Consider the following 15598-nt stretch of genomic DNA (forward strand, 5'->3'; position numbering starts at 1 on the left):
AGACAGAAACGTTCAAAGGGCCAAAGGTTGGCTAAGAAATGATTCGCCTTTAAAACTGGATAGCACGGATTAAACACAGAACAGTGAAATGACACTGACACACAGGACTAGCGCTGATGCAGAGGACAAGCACGGGAACACGAGCGATCTGTTAATAATAATTCGCCTTTTCATTTAGAACCAAGGAACCTACGCAGGACCTGCGCCGCGCCTATGAGCCAGTGTTGATTCGTACTGGAATTCTGCGCAGAAGTGGGAACCCGCTTGCCAGAGAACTCACGGAAGCTTATCGCATTAGAGACTAGGAGAGCAACTGTATCAGTGACATGTCTGCTGCGCTGCGCAAGAAAGAAAAAGAAGTTGTTGTAAAGATGGTTATAATCTGTAGTTGTCTTGATCTACCGTAGTTGATTGTTCAGTGACTGCAACGGACAGCCAGGCGTTAAGGCGGCTGTGTAAAATATGTAGGGAATCATTTCATAACAAGATTAGTAGCGAATAAGCGGTTGTCCTGTGCGTTAGTGTCCTTTCTCTGTCCTGTTTTCAGCCTGCTCTATGCAGTATTTAGATTACGAACCAAATAGCCGAGGAACGAATTTCGTTAAATAACAAAAATGACGGCAATTATGTAAAAAAACATGGCCAGCTCCACTCCGCGAACACTGTCGAAACAGCAAAATTGACGCCCGCCCTTCATCAGGCTATAGCGTACTTCGATGACATTCAAGTCTTCCCTTCGTTGGCGCTTAGCTTCAGCCTCTCTTGCGCAAACATTGCAGTTGGCTCGGCGACGACATGCGCCTTTCCGCGTAAGCTCTCGCTGGTCAAGTCCGGCGGCTTCTTCCTCGGGAGCAGTCTTGTCCATTATGAAAGTGCAAACTCACAAAGAACCAACGCCCCCCTTTAAAATCCACCGAGACACTCACTGACTTACTTCTCGCAAAACGGCTGGATTCCTCCGCTGAACCTCAATCTTGCCCCTCTTGACGCGCCTCTCATTAGTTCACTCGTCAAATTTCTTCGTTGCCACTCACCGCGTGGCGCAGCCCTCCCCTTCGTACGGGGCTTCACTCTCGCCACACTGCGATGCCACGTGATCAGCACTACGCCATCAGACGGGGAAGCCTCAACAAAGAACATCTTCGCTGTTAAAAAAAAAACGTGTGTGTGTGTGCGACGATAGGCCGTGATGGCATTTTGCTCTGACTATCGACAGTGAGCGCTGCCGCTTCTCACGAGACATAAAGTCAGTATATAGGGATTCTCCAGCCCTTAAAGACAACGTTGTGTAATCGCTCAGCATTGCCACATTGCGACCATTGGCATGTAGATTCAAGGGGTGGTGCACCAACTGCGCGAGGTCATGCCCAGTAATGACATTGTTCCCTTCCACGGGGTGGTGCTACCCCAATATGGCTGCATCTTACTTAAGCCTTTCAATAAAGCATCCCTTTGGGCTGGTTAGTAAAAGTTTAATATTTCGTGGGGCAGCCCCAGGTGGCGCCTCACGAAATATTTACAGTTGATAGTTTGTGCCCGCCTGTTCTGGTTGTGTTTTTATGTGCCTCCGTTAGTGTCCCCCCTGTTATGCCCATGCACCGCAATATTGCGCAACCTATGTTACTTATGCCGCCATGCCGCCGTTCTTGTAGCACCTTAGTTACCATAGAACATTTGAGGCTTGAAACGTTGCTATATACGGACGGAGGTACAAATAAGGGCTAGAAAACATTTACGCAACACCCAACAGAAATGGTGGTGTTTAAGTGCACTGCACAACGTCACCGCACACCACCAGAGCCACACATAAAACCGCCGTCGAAGCTGTATTTAGTCGCGCATTGAGGTGGAAGGTGTTTTATAGTGAACGAGTCATGGCTATGCCTAATAGATGCAGTGCTAAATTTGTGGGGCAAATATATCTAATATAATCTGGAATTTTCTGAAGTCGTCAGCATGCCCTTCCTATCCTCGTACACGCTTTCACAAATAACACATGTCATTCCAAACAGAGGGCAGTGGCTTACCGGCTGAGCTCTAGGAAGACGGTAAGCAGCCCCAGAAGAATGCCCACCATGAGTCCATAGGTGGCATTCAAGAAAACCACACTCACAAAACCCAGTGACCAAAGGACCTAAGAAAAAACGAAGGCCATACACTGTATAGTTATTTAGCGCTGCTCTATTGATTTATAAAATGTTATCTTCATTAAAATATAAAATAAAAATACAATGCATACATATAATAGTCGTCATCTGGAACAATTGAACGGCTTTGATGTAGCGCAAAAGGGGGCAAACGGGCACGAGAAGGCGCATAACGACACGACAGAGCGCCTTCTCGTGTCCGTGTGCCCTTTCGCGCTACATCAAAGCCGTTCAAATCATTCACCAAGAAGCCGATACTGCAACCATCGTCATCTGGAACACTACACTATAACGCAATACTAATTTCGTCTGGTTAGTGCGTGTACAAGCTAAATTTATTGAAGTGCAAAGGATAAGGCAAGCAGGGTGTATGTAGCGTTCTTTAGACTTTCTAGTTTTCAAATTCAGGTTTTTAAAATTTCGAGGCTGGCTGAACGTCAACCTTGAAACGCTACCGTAATCGTTCTGGTCCTGTTGTTTTCCATACGCTGTCGTCCATAACTGCCTCTTAACTTTTGCGCAAATGACCAGATAAATGAACTTCAGGACAGTTCTTTAAAGGGCCCCTCACCAGGTGACCTGACGAATTTTAGTTAGACATTGCAAGTTGTTGCGAGCCCAATAAACAACATTATGCCACAAAAATTTTTCTAATCTGTCGGTTAGAAGCTGAGAAAAACAATAATTTGTAGCGGCGCGAAACCATGATGCGAGGAGGCGAGCTGCAAACCCTTGCCGCTCGCCCAACGCCAGGCTCGCCCCGCGTAGCCTTCGCAAGCCAAATTCCTTCCCTGCCCTCTTCGGCACGCGAGCGGAAGGATCACATAACGCTTACGCATGAACACGTCATGCGCACAAAATGTCACGAGCGCATGACGCGTCCGAACCAGCCTGAGCCCCCGAGACGCGAGCGGTGTTGTGGCGGCGTTCTTAGCGCTTCATCTCTGCAAGTTATGCCGAATGCGCCCTCGCCGATCACTTGGCTTTCAACCTATTACCATAGTCCCTAGGGACTATGCTATTACTGAGCACGAAAGCTGCAACATTTGTACGGACGCGAGACTAGCGGTGTGTCGCATGAACATCTAGTTAGACGCGGGAGGATAAATAGGCCTAATGAGCACTGGAACGCGGTAGAAAATTAGTTTCGTTGTAAAGGGTGGCGTCTGCACGATGCGCAAAGCGAGAGAACACGAACGCGTGCGAAACGGAGGTAGATTAGTCTCGAATCTCGCTGCGATTCGTAGTAAAAATTAAAAAAGAAAACGCACACATTCCGTTTGTGTGTTTTATTATTGCTCTCAAGTTTTATTCATCCATTCAAGCAACAAATTACAAAAACTACGCGTCGTGTCAAATAATTATCGCAGTGTCACGTGCTACTGTTGGCGACGTCAGAGCACAATCATCTACGTAGAGGAGCGAAGTCACAGCACTACTATCTACGTAGGGCCATTCTCTCATGTACGTCATCCCCTCATTCTCTGGGCGCGTGGACGCGAGAAGAAGGGCAAGCAGCGTTCAGCTTGAAATTTGACCCATTTACGCGGCGCGTAGCGTTGCAAATTTTGGCAGACGTAATCGTGAACGCCTAGTGCATGCATTGCGCTCGTCAGCTCAAAATTGCCAAACCTGGTGAGGGGCCCTTTAAGTCACAATAGTGCGGCATGAATAAACGCTATCCATTAAAGAAAACAAGACACAGACAGGAGAGCGCTCTACTCTCTCTCCGTGTGCGTCGTTTTTTATGTCAGTTACGTTCAGCTCTAATTTAGGCTGTAGTTGCAAATAACACGTGCGCTGCATAGTCAATACCAATGCGTTCATCAGTAATGCCACTTACATAGATAGACTTATCCTATCACTCAAAATTTATCTGGGGCGTTTTTGCATTGTAAATCGCACGAAGCTTTGTTTCTTTATAGAAATGAAACTTATCGCTAATTATCTTATTCTTCGTGGAATAGAGACAAACATCAATTTTTTTTTTGCTCTGTCGCATCTCATGAATCAGAGACCAGCAACATGCGCGGTTTTCACCATAACATCGTTAATCAACGACTTCAACAAAGTTTGAACTTTACTGTCACTGCCTCCTTTTACGTTCGGGCAAAATTCAAAATTCATTCCGAGAAAATCACATAATATCAGACACATTTACACAGTGAAAGTCATTTCTGGAAGTCCCTTCAATAAAAGTGGCACCGCATCATTTCTAACATATTAAAACTTTTTGCACTACAGTAAGTTTTCTATTCGGATGTTCTGGTGGTCTTTGACCTTAAGAATATGTAAAGGCGACAAATATCGTGTTCAGTGTTGTGACGCTTCATTCAAGCACAATGCGTGATGACTGAAGTTTTAGTTCTTCATTCACCAGTCATATTGGCGGCAAGAGAGCAGTGGTGATAACAGCACAAGGTTCCAGCACTATGGAAGCCACCATTCAGCTTCGTGCTTCGCATCTGCTAGGACATCAAGAAAAGTGCATTCAATATACCGACGTGCTTAATTTCATGTAGGATATTTTCCGAAACATGTTTCACATAAATAATTGAATAACATGCCGAAAATACTGGTAAATTTGAGCGCCATGAAGATGAACTTCAGTCACGTGGGTCCATTTTGCTTGGTTGTATTTTTTTTTAAATTTTACTTGGTTCGCAAACGCGTCAACGTAACATGCGCACTGTTGGTGTTATTGTTTTAGATAAATGGTTTCCACTGAAGTTTGGCGCCAGCACATCAAAAGAGTTATATTTGTACATCAAAGACGCACATGTGGCGTTGCCCGTGCTTTAGCCTTGTACCTTTGGTCTATAACTGCAAAATATTTTACCATGAAATATCCAGGGATTATTACCTACCTAAGTATTTCGGGAGAGAAATTGCCTGTGGTGGTGTCTCAACAGGAATCAGCAATTAAGAAAGGTCTAGAGAAGCAAGCGAAATGAATCCCTAAATATAGACGCCCAGTAGTGCCATACATAGCTGTAGAAGCACAATAGACGAAATTGGTTCAAAATAGATGTGGAGTCAATGACTATCACTCGGCACTCAGAATCGTTAGCGTCAAAAGCACCATCGCAGGAGTAGGGTTGCGGGCGCATCAGGTATGATGAATCATCAAGGCATCGTACAAGAGTATTTTGAAAACAAAAAAAAGAATGCACCACTTACGAAATCAAATCTGCTAATCATCCAAAGCTTGGGAAGGTTTCGCAGCTTGAATACCATTGGAAGTAGGAGAACTATGATAAGCACAGCGAGGACGCACTGAAACAGAATTAAGCAACAAGACAACTTTAAAAATAATAGCTTGCAATGATACATCAAGCAACTTTTCTGTGTAGAAACCTTAATACGTAACGCTCTATCTGGGGGGTGGCAGATTCTCGTTTACCCGCAGAGACAGATGACATCAAGAGTTCATAACTCCAAATTTTCTCAGCGTACGAGTCTGCAAGCAGCAAGACCCTTAAACACACCGTGACATCACACTTAATTTTTCAGTCGCTAATAACCAAGAGAACACGTTTTGCGGTTCTTTTCAGCAAAATGACGACCAACTTTGCAAGCCGACGGTGTCGTCACGTTAAGAGAATTCTCGTTACAAAAAAAGATGGGCTGATCCCTCTGTCATAGGAATCGGTATAGCACGAAAGTGAAACGTGTCGTCACAGAAGTAGTTGATTGTTTATAGGGCACTGGTATGTGAGAGCTTGTACAATGTCTACTGTTGTTTGGCAGATATAGCACCGCTTGATGTGGACGCATACACGTTGATGCCTAGTGGCACATCTCCGTACCGATGACTAACGCCCATGATTATGATTTAACCATTGCGGTAGCTGAAGTTCTTAACGTATGCGTGGCCACCGCATATGATGAATCCCGCGCAAATATGGCATCAACAAGCACATAATAAATACTAATGCTCCATATGAACTCCTTAAAAGCGTCGTGAAACGTGAAGAGAAACCCTACGCGCGTCGTGTCTTCCCTCTGGCCTGGCCATTAATTCTCACAGTGCGAGCACGGAACGCAGTGCGACAGCCAGGCGAGGATCGGAGAGCTATTTTTTTATATGGATGGATGCTATGAGCGAGGCTTGGGCTAAAGCCACCACCTCGCGGTGTGTTAATGCGTTCACGAAATTGCACTTTCATTGGAAACCAGCCGAATGAGACAGTCGTAGCAAAGCTACGCTTTTTTTTTCCGAGCCTGGTGGCACACATGTCACCTCCCTGTTATAAAGGAGACGCTCATAGCATCCATCCATCCATCCATCTATTCAAGAGCATTGCGAGAGGAAAGTGTGAAAGATAAAAGGTGCGCTCATGTAGCCTCCGTCTTGTATTTGGCGGTAGCTCAGTGGGCTAAACGCCCTTTAGCCATCGTCGCGGAGCTAGAAGTCATGGGTTCAACTCCTGTCAACAGAACTTTTTCACATAGTTTTTTTCTTTGTCATTTGATGGCGTTCATTTTGCTGACGTATTTTCGTGACGGCAATACGTCGAGAAATTCTTCGTGGACCCCGCCATAAAACACTTTCGTGTTGAAAAAGAGAACATGTTTGATCTAGAAGGATCCGTTGATGGGCTAGTTGGTACATGTCTTGATATATACTGAGTATGTGCAGTGCAATGAATCGAAAACAAAAGAAGACACACAAACGACATAGACTGGCGCTGTACTTCTAACTGATTTATTGAAAAGCATGAAGCCCGATTTTATGCATGCGCACATGTTATCACCAACTCAAACGCATCATGGGCGAGCATACAAGACTTGCATCTCCTTGTCCCTTAGATGCACACTTGGCGAACTTACACACTTGATACCGGGTTTCCTAATGTGAGGTGCTTCGATTATTTCTCTTTCAGTTTTTGTTTATGCATGCTTAATAAAGGTCGCGTGATCAAATTGCGGGGTGCATTTAGACTTGTTGCAGTGATCTGCAAGAGGTCCGCCTGAGTAGTTTTTTACATTAAAAAAATGCTCACGTGCTCTGATGCTGAAACATCGGCCCGTCTGCCCAATGTACTCTTTTCTACAGCTGAGTGGTATCTTGTATACCACGTGAGTCACACAATCTGGGTAACGGTGAGCATGCTTCTTGGTGCAGGATTTCTTCTTTTCTTTGGTGAGCAAAGGGCAAATCTGACCTAACTTAGATGGCGCAGAAAACACCACTTTGACGTCATACCTTTGGGCAACCTTCTTAATATTGTGGGAGAATCTATGGATGTATGGTATCACCTGCGGTCTACGTCTATCTTTTTTCTTTTTGCTGGTCAGGTTCCTTTTTCTTTATGTCCTGTAAAACTGATTCACATACAGCATTGACAAGCGACGAGGAAAGTCCGCAGCGTCTAAACTTTGCAACTGGTTATTCGGACTATAACCAAAAGCTGCCTACACAGCAAAAAGCTGTGTAGGCAGCTTTTCGCTAGTCTGATACTGGTTATTCAGATAGTCTGAATAACTAGTTGCAACGTTTAGACGCTTCGGGCTTTTCTCGTCGCTTGCCAATGCTGTCTGTGAATCAGTTTTACAGGACATAAAAAAAAGGAACCTGGCCAGCAAAAAGAAAAAGGTACGTAGATCGCATTTGATACCATACATCCATAGATTCTCCCACAACATTAAGAAGGTTGCCCAAAGGTATGACGTCAAAGTGGCGTTTGCTGCGCCATGTAAGTTAGGTCAGATTTGCCCTATGCTCACCGAAGATAAGAAGAAATCCTGCATCAAGGAGCATGCTCACCGTTACACAGATTGTGTGACTCACGTGGTATACAAGATACCACTCAGCTGTGGAAAAGAGTACATTAGGTAGACGGGCCGATGTTTCAACATCAGAGCACGTGTGCATTTTTTGAATGTAAAAAACTACTCAGGCGGACATCTTGCAGATCACTGCTGCAAGTGTAAATGCATTCCACACTTTGATCACGCGACCTTTATCAAGCGTGCAAAAACAAAAACAGAAAGAGAAATAATCGAGGCAGCTCACATGAGGAAACACGGTATCAAGTGTGTAAGTACGCCAAGCGTGTATCTAAGTGACAAAGAGATGCAAGTCTTGTATGCTCACCCATGATGCGTTTGAGTTGTTGATGAACATGTGCGCATGCATAAAAGCGGGCTTCATGCTTTTCAATAAATCAGCTGGAAGTACAGCGCCACTCTATGTCGTTTGTGTGTCTTCTTTTGTCTTCGTTTCATTGCGCTGCACATAGTATATATCAAAACATGTTTGAGCATGCATATTTGTCCTTCGTTGCTACATGGCCCCGCAATCCCGCATTAAGTATTACCAAATGCTGTGGCAATCATTTACATCAACTAGGTGGATATAAATTACCCTGCGTTTTGAGATTAGACGCGTGAACGTCCTCGAGTGTCCTCGCTCAATCCTGCTTGCTGATGATGCTGTACCTAAAAACTGGCGAAAAGCTGGGAAGCATGGATGGTGCACTGAGAGGTTTCCAAAGCTAATCACGATTCCAAATTTCCTATGAATGTTCAAGTGAACTTACAGCACCACTAGCGGCCTTTCATTTTGCTGCTAACGGGAGCAGAGTATAATGCACAAACTAAATGTATGCAAATTGTTAATAGTGCCACTGAATCAGAAGTTCTAACTGAAAAATTAGCGCAGCTTGCACTACACCCTTAATGATCGCCCGCTTAAACTGCTAGATATGGCCAGGAAACCGGACATTTATCGTCTTGTTTCCTGGATATAGCCAGCATTTAACCAGGACCTGATTAAGTGTGTAAGTCGTGCAAGGCTGCGCCACAGCAGTGCTGGTGGGCACCTAGCTGGTCCTGGCTTCGGATCGTTGGTACGCACGTTCCGGTCCCGCCTCGCCAAGAAATTTTTTAGGCGATAGCGTTAAAGAGCTTGTTTCGCAGAAATTCCGGTGTCGGTGTTGGCGTCGGTCTCTTTGGTTGTGAGCGAAAAGCCATCATCTTGTGCGTGACCGAACAATCGAGAAGGTTGTAAATAAAATAAGTAATAAAAAAATCTTCAGTTTAGACCGAGAATCGAACCCAGGCCGGCTGTGTGGCAAGCAGGTTTTCTACCAAAGAGCCAAGCCATTGCATGGAACTGCACTAAAATTTAGTTTCATGCTTCACAAACATACGCGTCCTGTGTAGATGTGTCACAGTACGAGATGTAATATCGCAGTAAAACGGGGTACAAGCATATATTGCCATCGGGCGTCGCACCATGTGAATTGCATAACAAGTTGGTGGTTTGAAGCTGGCTGCCCATTACAAAAGACGCACATTACTGCGCGTAATTTCAGCTGCCACCCATTACAAACGACATACACATTAGTGCGCGCATTCTCTTACACATACGTAGTGGGTACACTGTTGACATAGAATTGCTGTTGGAGAGGGCGGGAACCTTTACCTTTACTATAGGTTTCTCGTGTGTGTGTGTGACTGAGCGGCTGAACATAATGACATGCGAAACAGTGCGCGATGATGATGGCGCCGGATATCACTATCGCGTTCAACTCTTAAAGGCGAACGGCTTTGTGCCTTCACGTGTCCGTGTGGGAAAGGCACACGGACACGAGAAGGCACATGACGACACTATACAGTGCTTTTCGTGTCCGTTTGCCGTTTTGCGCTGGATCAAAGCAGTTCAAATTATTCACCAACAAGCACACTTTGCAACACTTGTTGACTTTAAGGCGAAGCTTAAGCGTCCCACAATTTTTTTCGCCAACAACTTCTCTCTTTCTCTGTCTTCATCTCTCTCTGTAGTAGTTCCCTCGCCCATTAGAGTCATTGTAGCCCTCGCCGGTTAAATCGGCGCGCGTTTTCTGGTAGCGAAGCAGAAAATGAAGAAGAGGACGGAGAGAGCACGTGCCGGTTCGTGATGATGATAACTATCTACTACGACACACGGTGATCCTCAACCAGCTCTGCTGTGAAAGGGATGACAGAAACTCAACGTAACAATTCTGGCCAATACCACGCATTATTGGAATCGAATTCATGCGATGCAGTCAGCGAGTAGCTGTGTGTTACGCGTTATTTAGCTTTGCGCCATGTCTTTCGAGGTGGATCGACGTCTTTGTATGAGGGTAGCGATGCGGGCTTGTTGGTCTGTCATGGCTCTTGGAGGTGGGCGCGAAAAAACAAGGACGAAGGGAAGAAGGACACACACTAGTCTTTTCGCGCCCACATCCAAGAGTCTTTGTATGAATTCAACCAGACACTTCGACTAAGTAAAAGGCTTAAACTGCGCGAAGAAGACGGGACGGAAAAAGGAACACATACGTATACACAAGCGTATATACACACACAATCTGCGCTTGTGTATGTGTGTGTTCCTTTTTCCGCCCCGTCTTCTTGGCGCAGTTTAAACCTTTTACGTTACCATTGAACCGACTAGCCCAACAACATGTATTACTTCGACTACGCCGGCGTGTAAATGGTAGCTTATGGTACAACTTAACCTCGACACTCACAGTTCAGCACAGACGTCACTCTTATCGAAACGAAATGTAAACAGCCTTCTTTGATCTATTCTTGCAGGTATGAGCGACGTTGAACTGTAGCCTCCTTAGCCGTTTTAGTACATATGTCATTTCTATTACATTACTAAGGCGAAAGCCTTAGGTGCCTCATCAAACGCGACAATTGACCGGCGTCCTGCGGCGTCGGCGCCAACACGAATCATGAGAAAAAATCATCATCGCGTGATGACGTCACCATATGACGCGATCATGGCGTTTCCAGTCGCCAGAATATGTGACATCATCATGACGTCAAATCACATGGCGCGATCACGTGACATCGCGTGAATCACGTATGTCTTTGACATGATGGCGCCATCACATGACATCATCGCTTGGTCAAAGGTGGGCCGATCACGGAGGCAGTGCAAACCAGGTGAGGTGCACAAAGCTTGCAATTCCTCAGATTCTGGAGGCAGTGCAAAACCGCGTTGGGTGCAGAAAGCTTTGGAAAAGGTCTTCGCGAGCTACTTGCCACCACCATTCGAACCACCGGCAAGCTAAATTCAACGACCTCGCTGTGCCGTCAATAAAGTTGTTTCTCTCTCTCTCTTTCACTGGGTGGCGGGGCGGGATCAGCACGTCTACTGAGAAGATAAAGAAGATGGCTTTCGCCTTGCAGTCGTCTTAGGCGATTGCTTAAGAGACACTGTGAGTTTTTATAAATCGCATAGCAAGGACTAAAACCACAATGAACGTTAGGCAAGCACCGTTACTAAAACTCACACTGAAGTGATGTTAAGGAACTGTTGATGACATACATATATGTACGGTCTGTACCACGTCGTTGCTGGCTGATGGTGGCAGTACCTTTCTCGGTGTTTGTCTCCTGCATTAAAATCGCGACCTATACCAAACGGTATGTCTTTGAATGAAAAAAAAATGATGCGCTAAAAACACGAGGCCCACAAGGGACACTTACAAAAGACGACTGCAAAATATCACGTTGATGCTTTGACGCGTTTCACCTCCGCAAACTGTCTTATAAAATTTATAATGTCTATCCTCGGCGTCCCTGGGTTTATTTAAACCACGAATCAAGCTTGGCTCGTACGCGCTCTCCTGGGCCCGTGCTATGCGGGCATGGGTCTGTAAGGCCACAGGTGACTGAACGAAATCGCTCTATGGCGTACGCGACAGGTATGTAACGTTATGTATGTCAAGACCTGTGAATCCCCTTCCTCGTACACTCATATCCACCTATGCCAGTTTTGGTACCTATAAGTTCAGGACACGACCACAGGAGTACGCAGATGTTCGCGGGTGGGCGGGCGAGTGGGTGGGTGGGTTAGTGGGTGGATGGGTGGGTCGGTAGGTAGGTAGGTAGGTAAGTAAGTAGGTAGGTAGGTAGGTAGGTAAGTAGGTAGGTAGGTAAAAACGGTCTTTGATTCGCAAGAAATACATCGCATTTTATATTTTTTAGTAGGACCAACAACTGTCATTAGCAGTTTTGTTGCAGAGGCATAAGAGAGCCAGGGAGGGAAGTTAACATGTGGTAATACTATCACTTCTTTGTGTCGTGTAGTTTTGGTCTGACGTAACAGAGAGGCCTCGTTTTTTCCGCGCCTGTTGCGGCCGTTTTCGTTATAAGACATAAAATTAATGACGAATACCTCTAATTACGTGCGACTTGCTTCATTTCTAATAAATGGGTATACCATAAATTGGTACGCACTACAACTTCCTAATATAAACACATGCCCACAAATTACTAAATAAAAGATACGTAATCGTCGCATCAGTGTCATTTAAGGCAAAATATTTCCGCCTCGACGTGTTCTTCGTGTGCGAAAACGGCGGAAGCCTTATATATATATATATATATATATATATATATATATTCACCGACGCAGTGAAAGAGAATTGCCCCCTCCCCTTCCCCAACCCGCCTACTCGGGAACAAGTTGATACGCCACTGCACAAGTGCTCTTTACCAGTTAATTTAACGACTATGAAAGATGTGGAATACGTATTCATGCTTGCATACTATAGTTCACGGGGACCGGCCGCTCACACGCTTTGTTCTACGCATTTTGCATCGTCGACACGATTGATGCTTTAAGCGCATGTTTGAATCTCTTTAAGTTTAAGTCTCTGTGACGCCATTATGTCGAATGCTGTGCACTGCCGTTTACGTGTACCGCCATTGAACATGAAGTAATGTACACGCTGTATCGTTTGCGTCTCACCTCAGGCACCGGTCGGAATAGAGATGCAAAGGCGTACAGCGTCAGTGCGACGAACACGCTTGAGACAAGGCCAGACACCTAAGAGGAATGAATTATATGGTAATTATTAGCGTCAGTATTTGTGTGCCTGTTTTCATGTGAAGAGCAACGAAAGCAAATGATCACTAGCATGCATTGTCCTACCACCATAATAATTAAAAAAACCTAGATTGCTACACCCACTACAGCCCAACTGTGCTGTTGCGTGGCTGTTTGGTTGTTATATAGCCTGCTTCTACGGCTCTAAGAGCGCGTAATTATGGCAGACAAAATATTGACAGTAGGAGCTACCCCTATGATGGAAATACTTCATCTTTCATTATCACATTAAACTGCGTGCAAAAAAACGTGCGCACCCAACGTACGTGTCGCAGTATATGCTACTTATACTTCAGTGAGGCGGTTGAGTAAACTCTCTACAGCTAAATGCAGTGAGTACAATTCCTGTCGTTCCCGTATGCGAAGGTTTACCTCACGCAACGTCTGTCTTCTTTCACTTCACATTTCACGCCTTCTATGTTACGCGGTGTTTGTTTTTCGCCATTGCAATATATGCAATAGATGCAAAAGTGAACACTAATTTTCGTACAAGTGGATTCACCTATAGCTTATGGCACTGATGTCACGAGAGCAAAAGCGATACTTGAAGTGGCTGAGGAAAAAATGGCAGAAGAAGTGAACGGGAAAAAAGACCGACGGGTTACGTTGATCATTATTGGGCAGGTTCATTGCCACTTCTTTTTCCTAATTGAAACATTCACGAGCGTCTTTTCTTCATTACCTGAAATATGCCTTATATCGTGGCCTAATGATTATCCTGGAGTAAAAACGGTCATCGCATATTTGTGCTAGGACTTAGCAATACGTTTTGTTGGGCTAGTTGGTTCATGACTTCTGAAGGAAAAAATTGTAGCGCAAAGCAACACACGGACAGACAGAGAGGACGGGACTGGCGCTATCCAACTGTGTTTATTCAAGAAACGTACGTACATATATAAGGAACACAAGAACAGCAAGGGCATGACACTCGCGATAATCAAGCACAAAGCTAAGGGGGGATCATATCTATAAGCATTGTCAGCAGGAAATCACTTTTTTGGCGAACATTGGATAACAAGAAAGCTCCATGACTTTGGCGGTTGCACGCATGTTCAACAGATTGCAATTCTGAAGCCGCTAGATAAAGGAAAAAGGACCAAAGAATAAGCAAGAAAACTTGGAGATTGTTCGTAAGATTGGTTTTTTTTTTACATGGCGAAAACAACGGTTCTACATGAACAGTAACTAGGAAGCAATGCGTCATACGTAAAAGCGATGCTTCAGTGTACATCACAAACGACGAATTGCGGGCGTAACCATTCAGAAAAACCAATGAACAAAAAACAAACAAGAAAAACTTTTTTTTTCTCTCTAACGGAAGTGCGTGTGCTTCTGCAAGCAGAATTGTAATGAAAACGACAACAAAACTTAAAGGTCCAATAGGGTGCGTCAAAAAATCAACAAGAAATAACGGCAACAAGACTTAAACGTGCAAAGGGGCGTCAATAAAACAGCAAAAATGAAAGTAAGATAACCCAAATGAGGTGAAAGTTAAACATGCCCTTCCAAGAAGGTCACTTCATTACTCATGAGTGTTATTGAAGGCGTGCTAATGCAGTTGTCACCGGTCTTTAAAATATAGTAGGCTTCAACTATCTCCCTTTCTGTCCTATCTAGTGCCCTCTTTAGGAAACTTGTGCGCGCAAACTCAGGTGTGCACCCGCATCTTTTGCAATGCTCGGCCAAATGCCCTCCCGAGTTGTTCTTAACAGACAGCGCGTGCTCTCTGGCCCTCTCATTGAAACATCGACCTGTGACAAACAGGTCGATGTTTCAATGAGAGGGCCAGAGAGCACGCGCTGTCTGTTAAGAACAACTCGGGAGGGCATTTGGCCGAGCACTGCAAAAGATGCGGGTGCACACCTGAGTTTGCGCGCACAAGTTTCCTAAAGAGGGCACTAGATAGGACAGAAAGGGAGATAGTTGAAGCCTACTATATTTTAAAGACCGGTGACAACTGCATTAGCACGCCTTCAATAACACTCATGAGTAATGAAGTGACCTTCTTGGAAGGGCATGTTTAACTTTCACCTCATTTGGGTTATCTTACTTTCATTTTTGCTGTTTTATTGACGCCCCTTTGCACGTTTAAGTCTTGTTGCCGTTATTTCTTGTTGATTTTTTGACGCACCCTATTGGACCTTTAAGTTTTGTTGTCGTTTTCATTACAATTCTGCTTGCAGAAGCACACGCGCTTCCGTTAGAGAGAAAAAAAAATGTTTTTCTTGTTTGTTTTTTGTTCATTGGTTTTTCTGAATGGTTACGCCCGCAATTCATCGTTTGTGATGTATACTGAAGCATCGCTTTTACGTATCACGCATTGCTTCCTAGTTACTGTTCATGTAGAACCGTTGTTTTCGCCATGTAAAAAAACCAATCTTATGAACAATCTCCAAGTTTTCTTGCTTATTCTTTGGTCCTTTTTCCTTTATCTAGCGGCTTCAGAATTGCAATCTGTTGAACATGCGTGCAACCGCCAAAGTCATGGAGCTTTCTTGTTATCCAATGTTCGCCAAAAAAGTGATTTCCTGCTGACAATGCTTATAGATATGATCCCCCCTTAGCTTTGTGCCTG

General features: G+C 44.7%; 1 protein-coding gene across 1 annotated transcript in view; it reads right to left on the reverse strand.

The window, feature by feature from the left end:
* Positions 1 to 2023: 2023 nt before the first annotated feature.
* The window catches only part of LOC119377306 (solute carrier family 26 member 6-like), a 54272-nt gene continuing 40697 nt past the window's right edge, over positions 2024 to 15598 (reverse strand). Inside the window, exons 11-13 of the mRNA XM_049411568.1 lie at positions 12886 to 12963; positions 5328 to 5423; positions 2024 to 2134 (exon numbers count right to left, since the gene is read on the reverse strand). Of these exons, the coding sequence (XP_049267525.1) occupies positions 2024 to 2134; positions 5328 to 5423; positions 12886 to 12963 (285 nt within the window). The remainder of the gene's footprint in view (positions 2135 to 5327; positions 5424 to 12885; positions 12964 to 15598) is intronic.

The sequence above is a fragment of the Rhipicephalus sanguineus genome, unplaced genomic scaffold (genome assembly GCF_013339695.2).
Source record: "Rhipicephalus sanguineus isolate Rsan-2018 unplaced genomic scaffold, BIME_Rsan_1.4 Seq4304, whole genome shotgun sequence".
Lineage (NCBI taxonomy): Eukaryota > Metazoa > Arthropoda > Arachnida > Ixodida > Ixodidae > Rhipicephalus > Rhipicephalus sanguineus.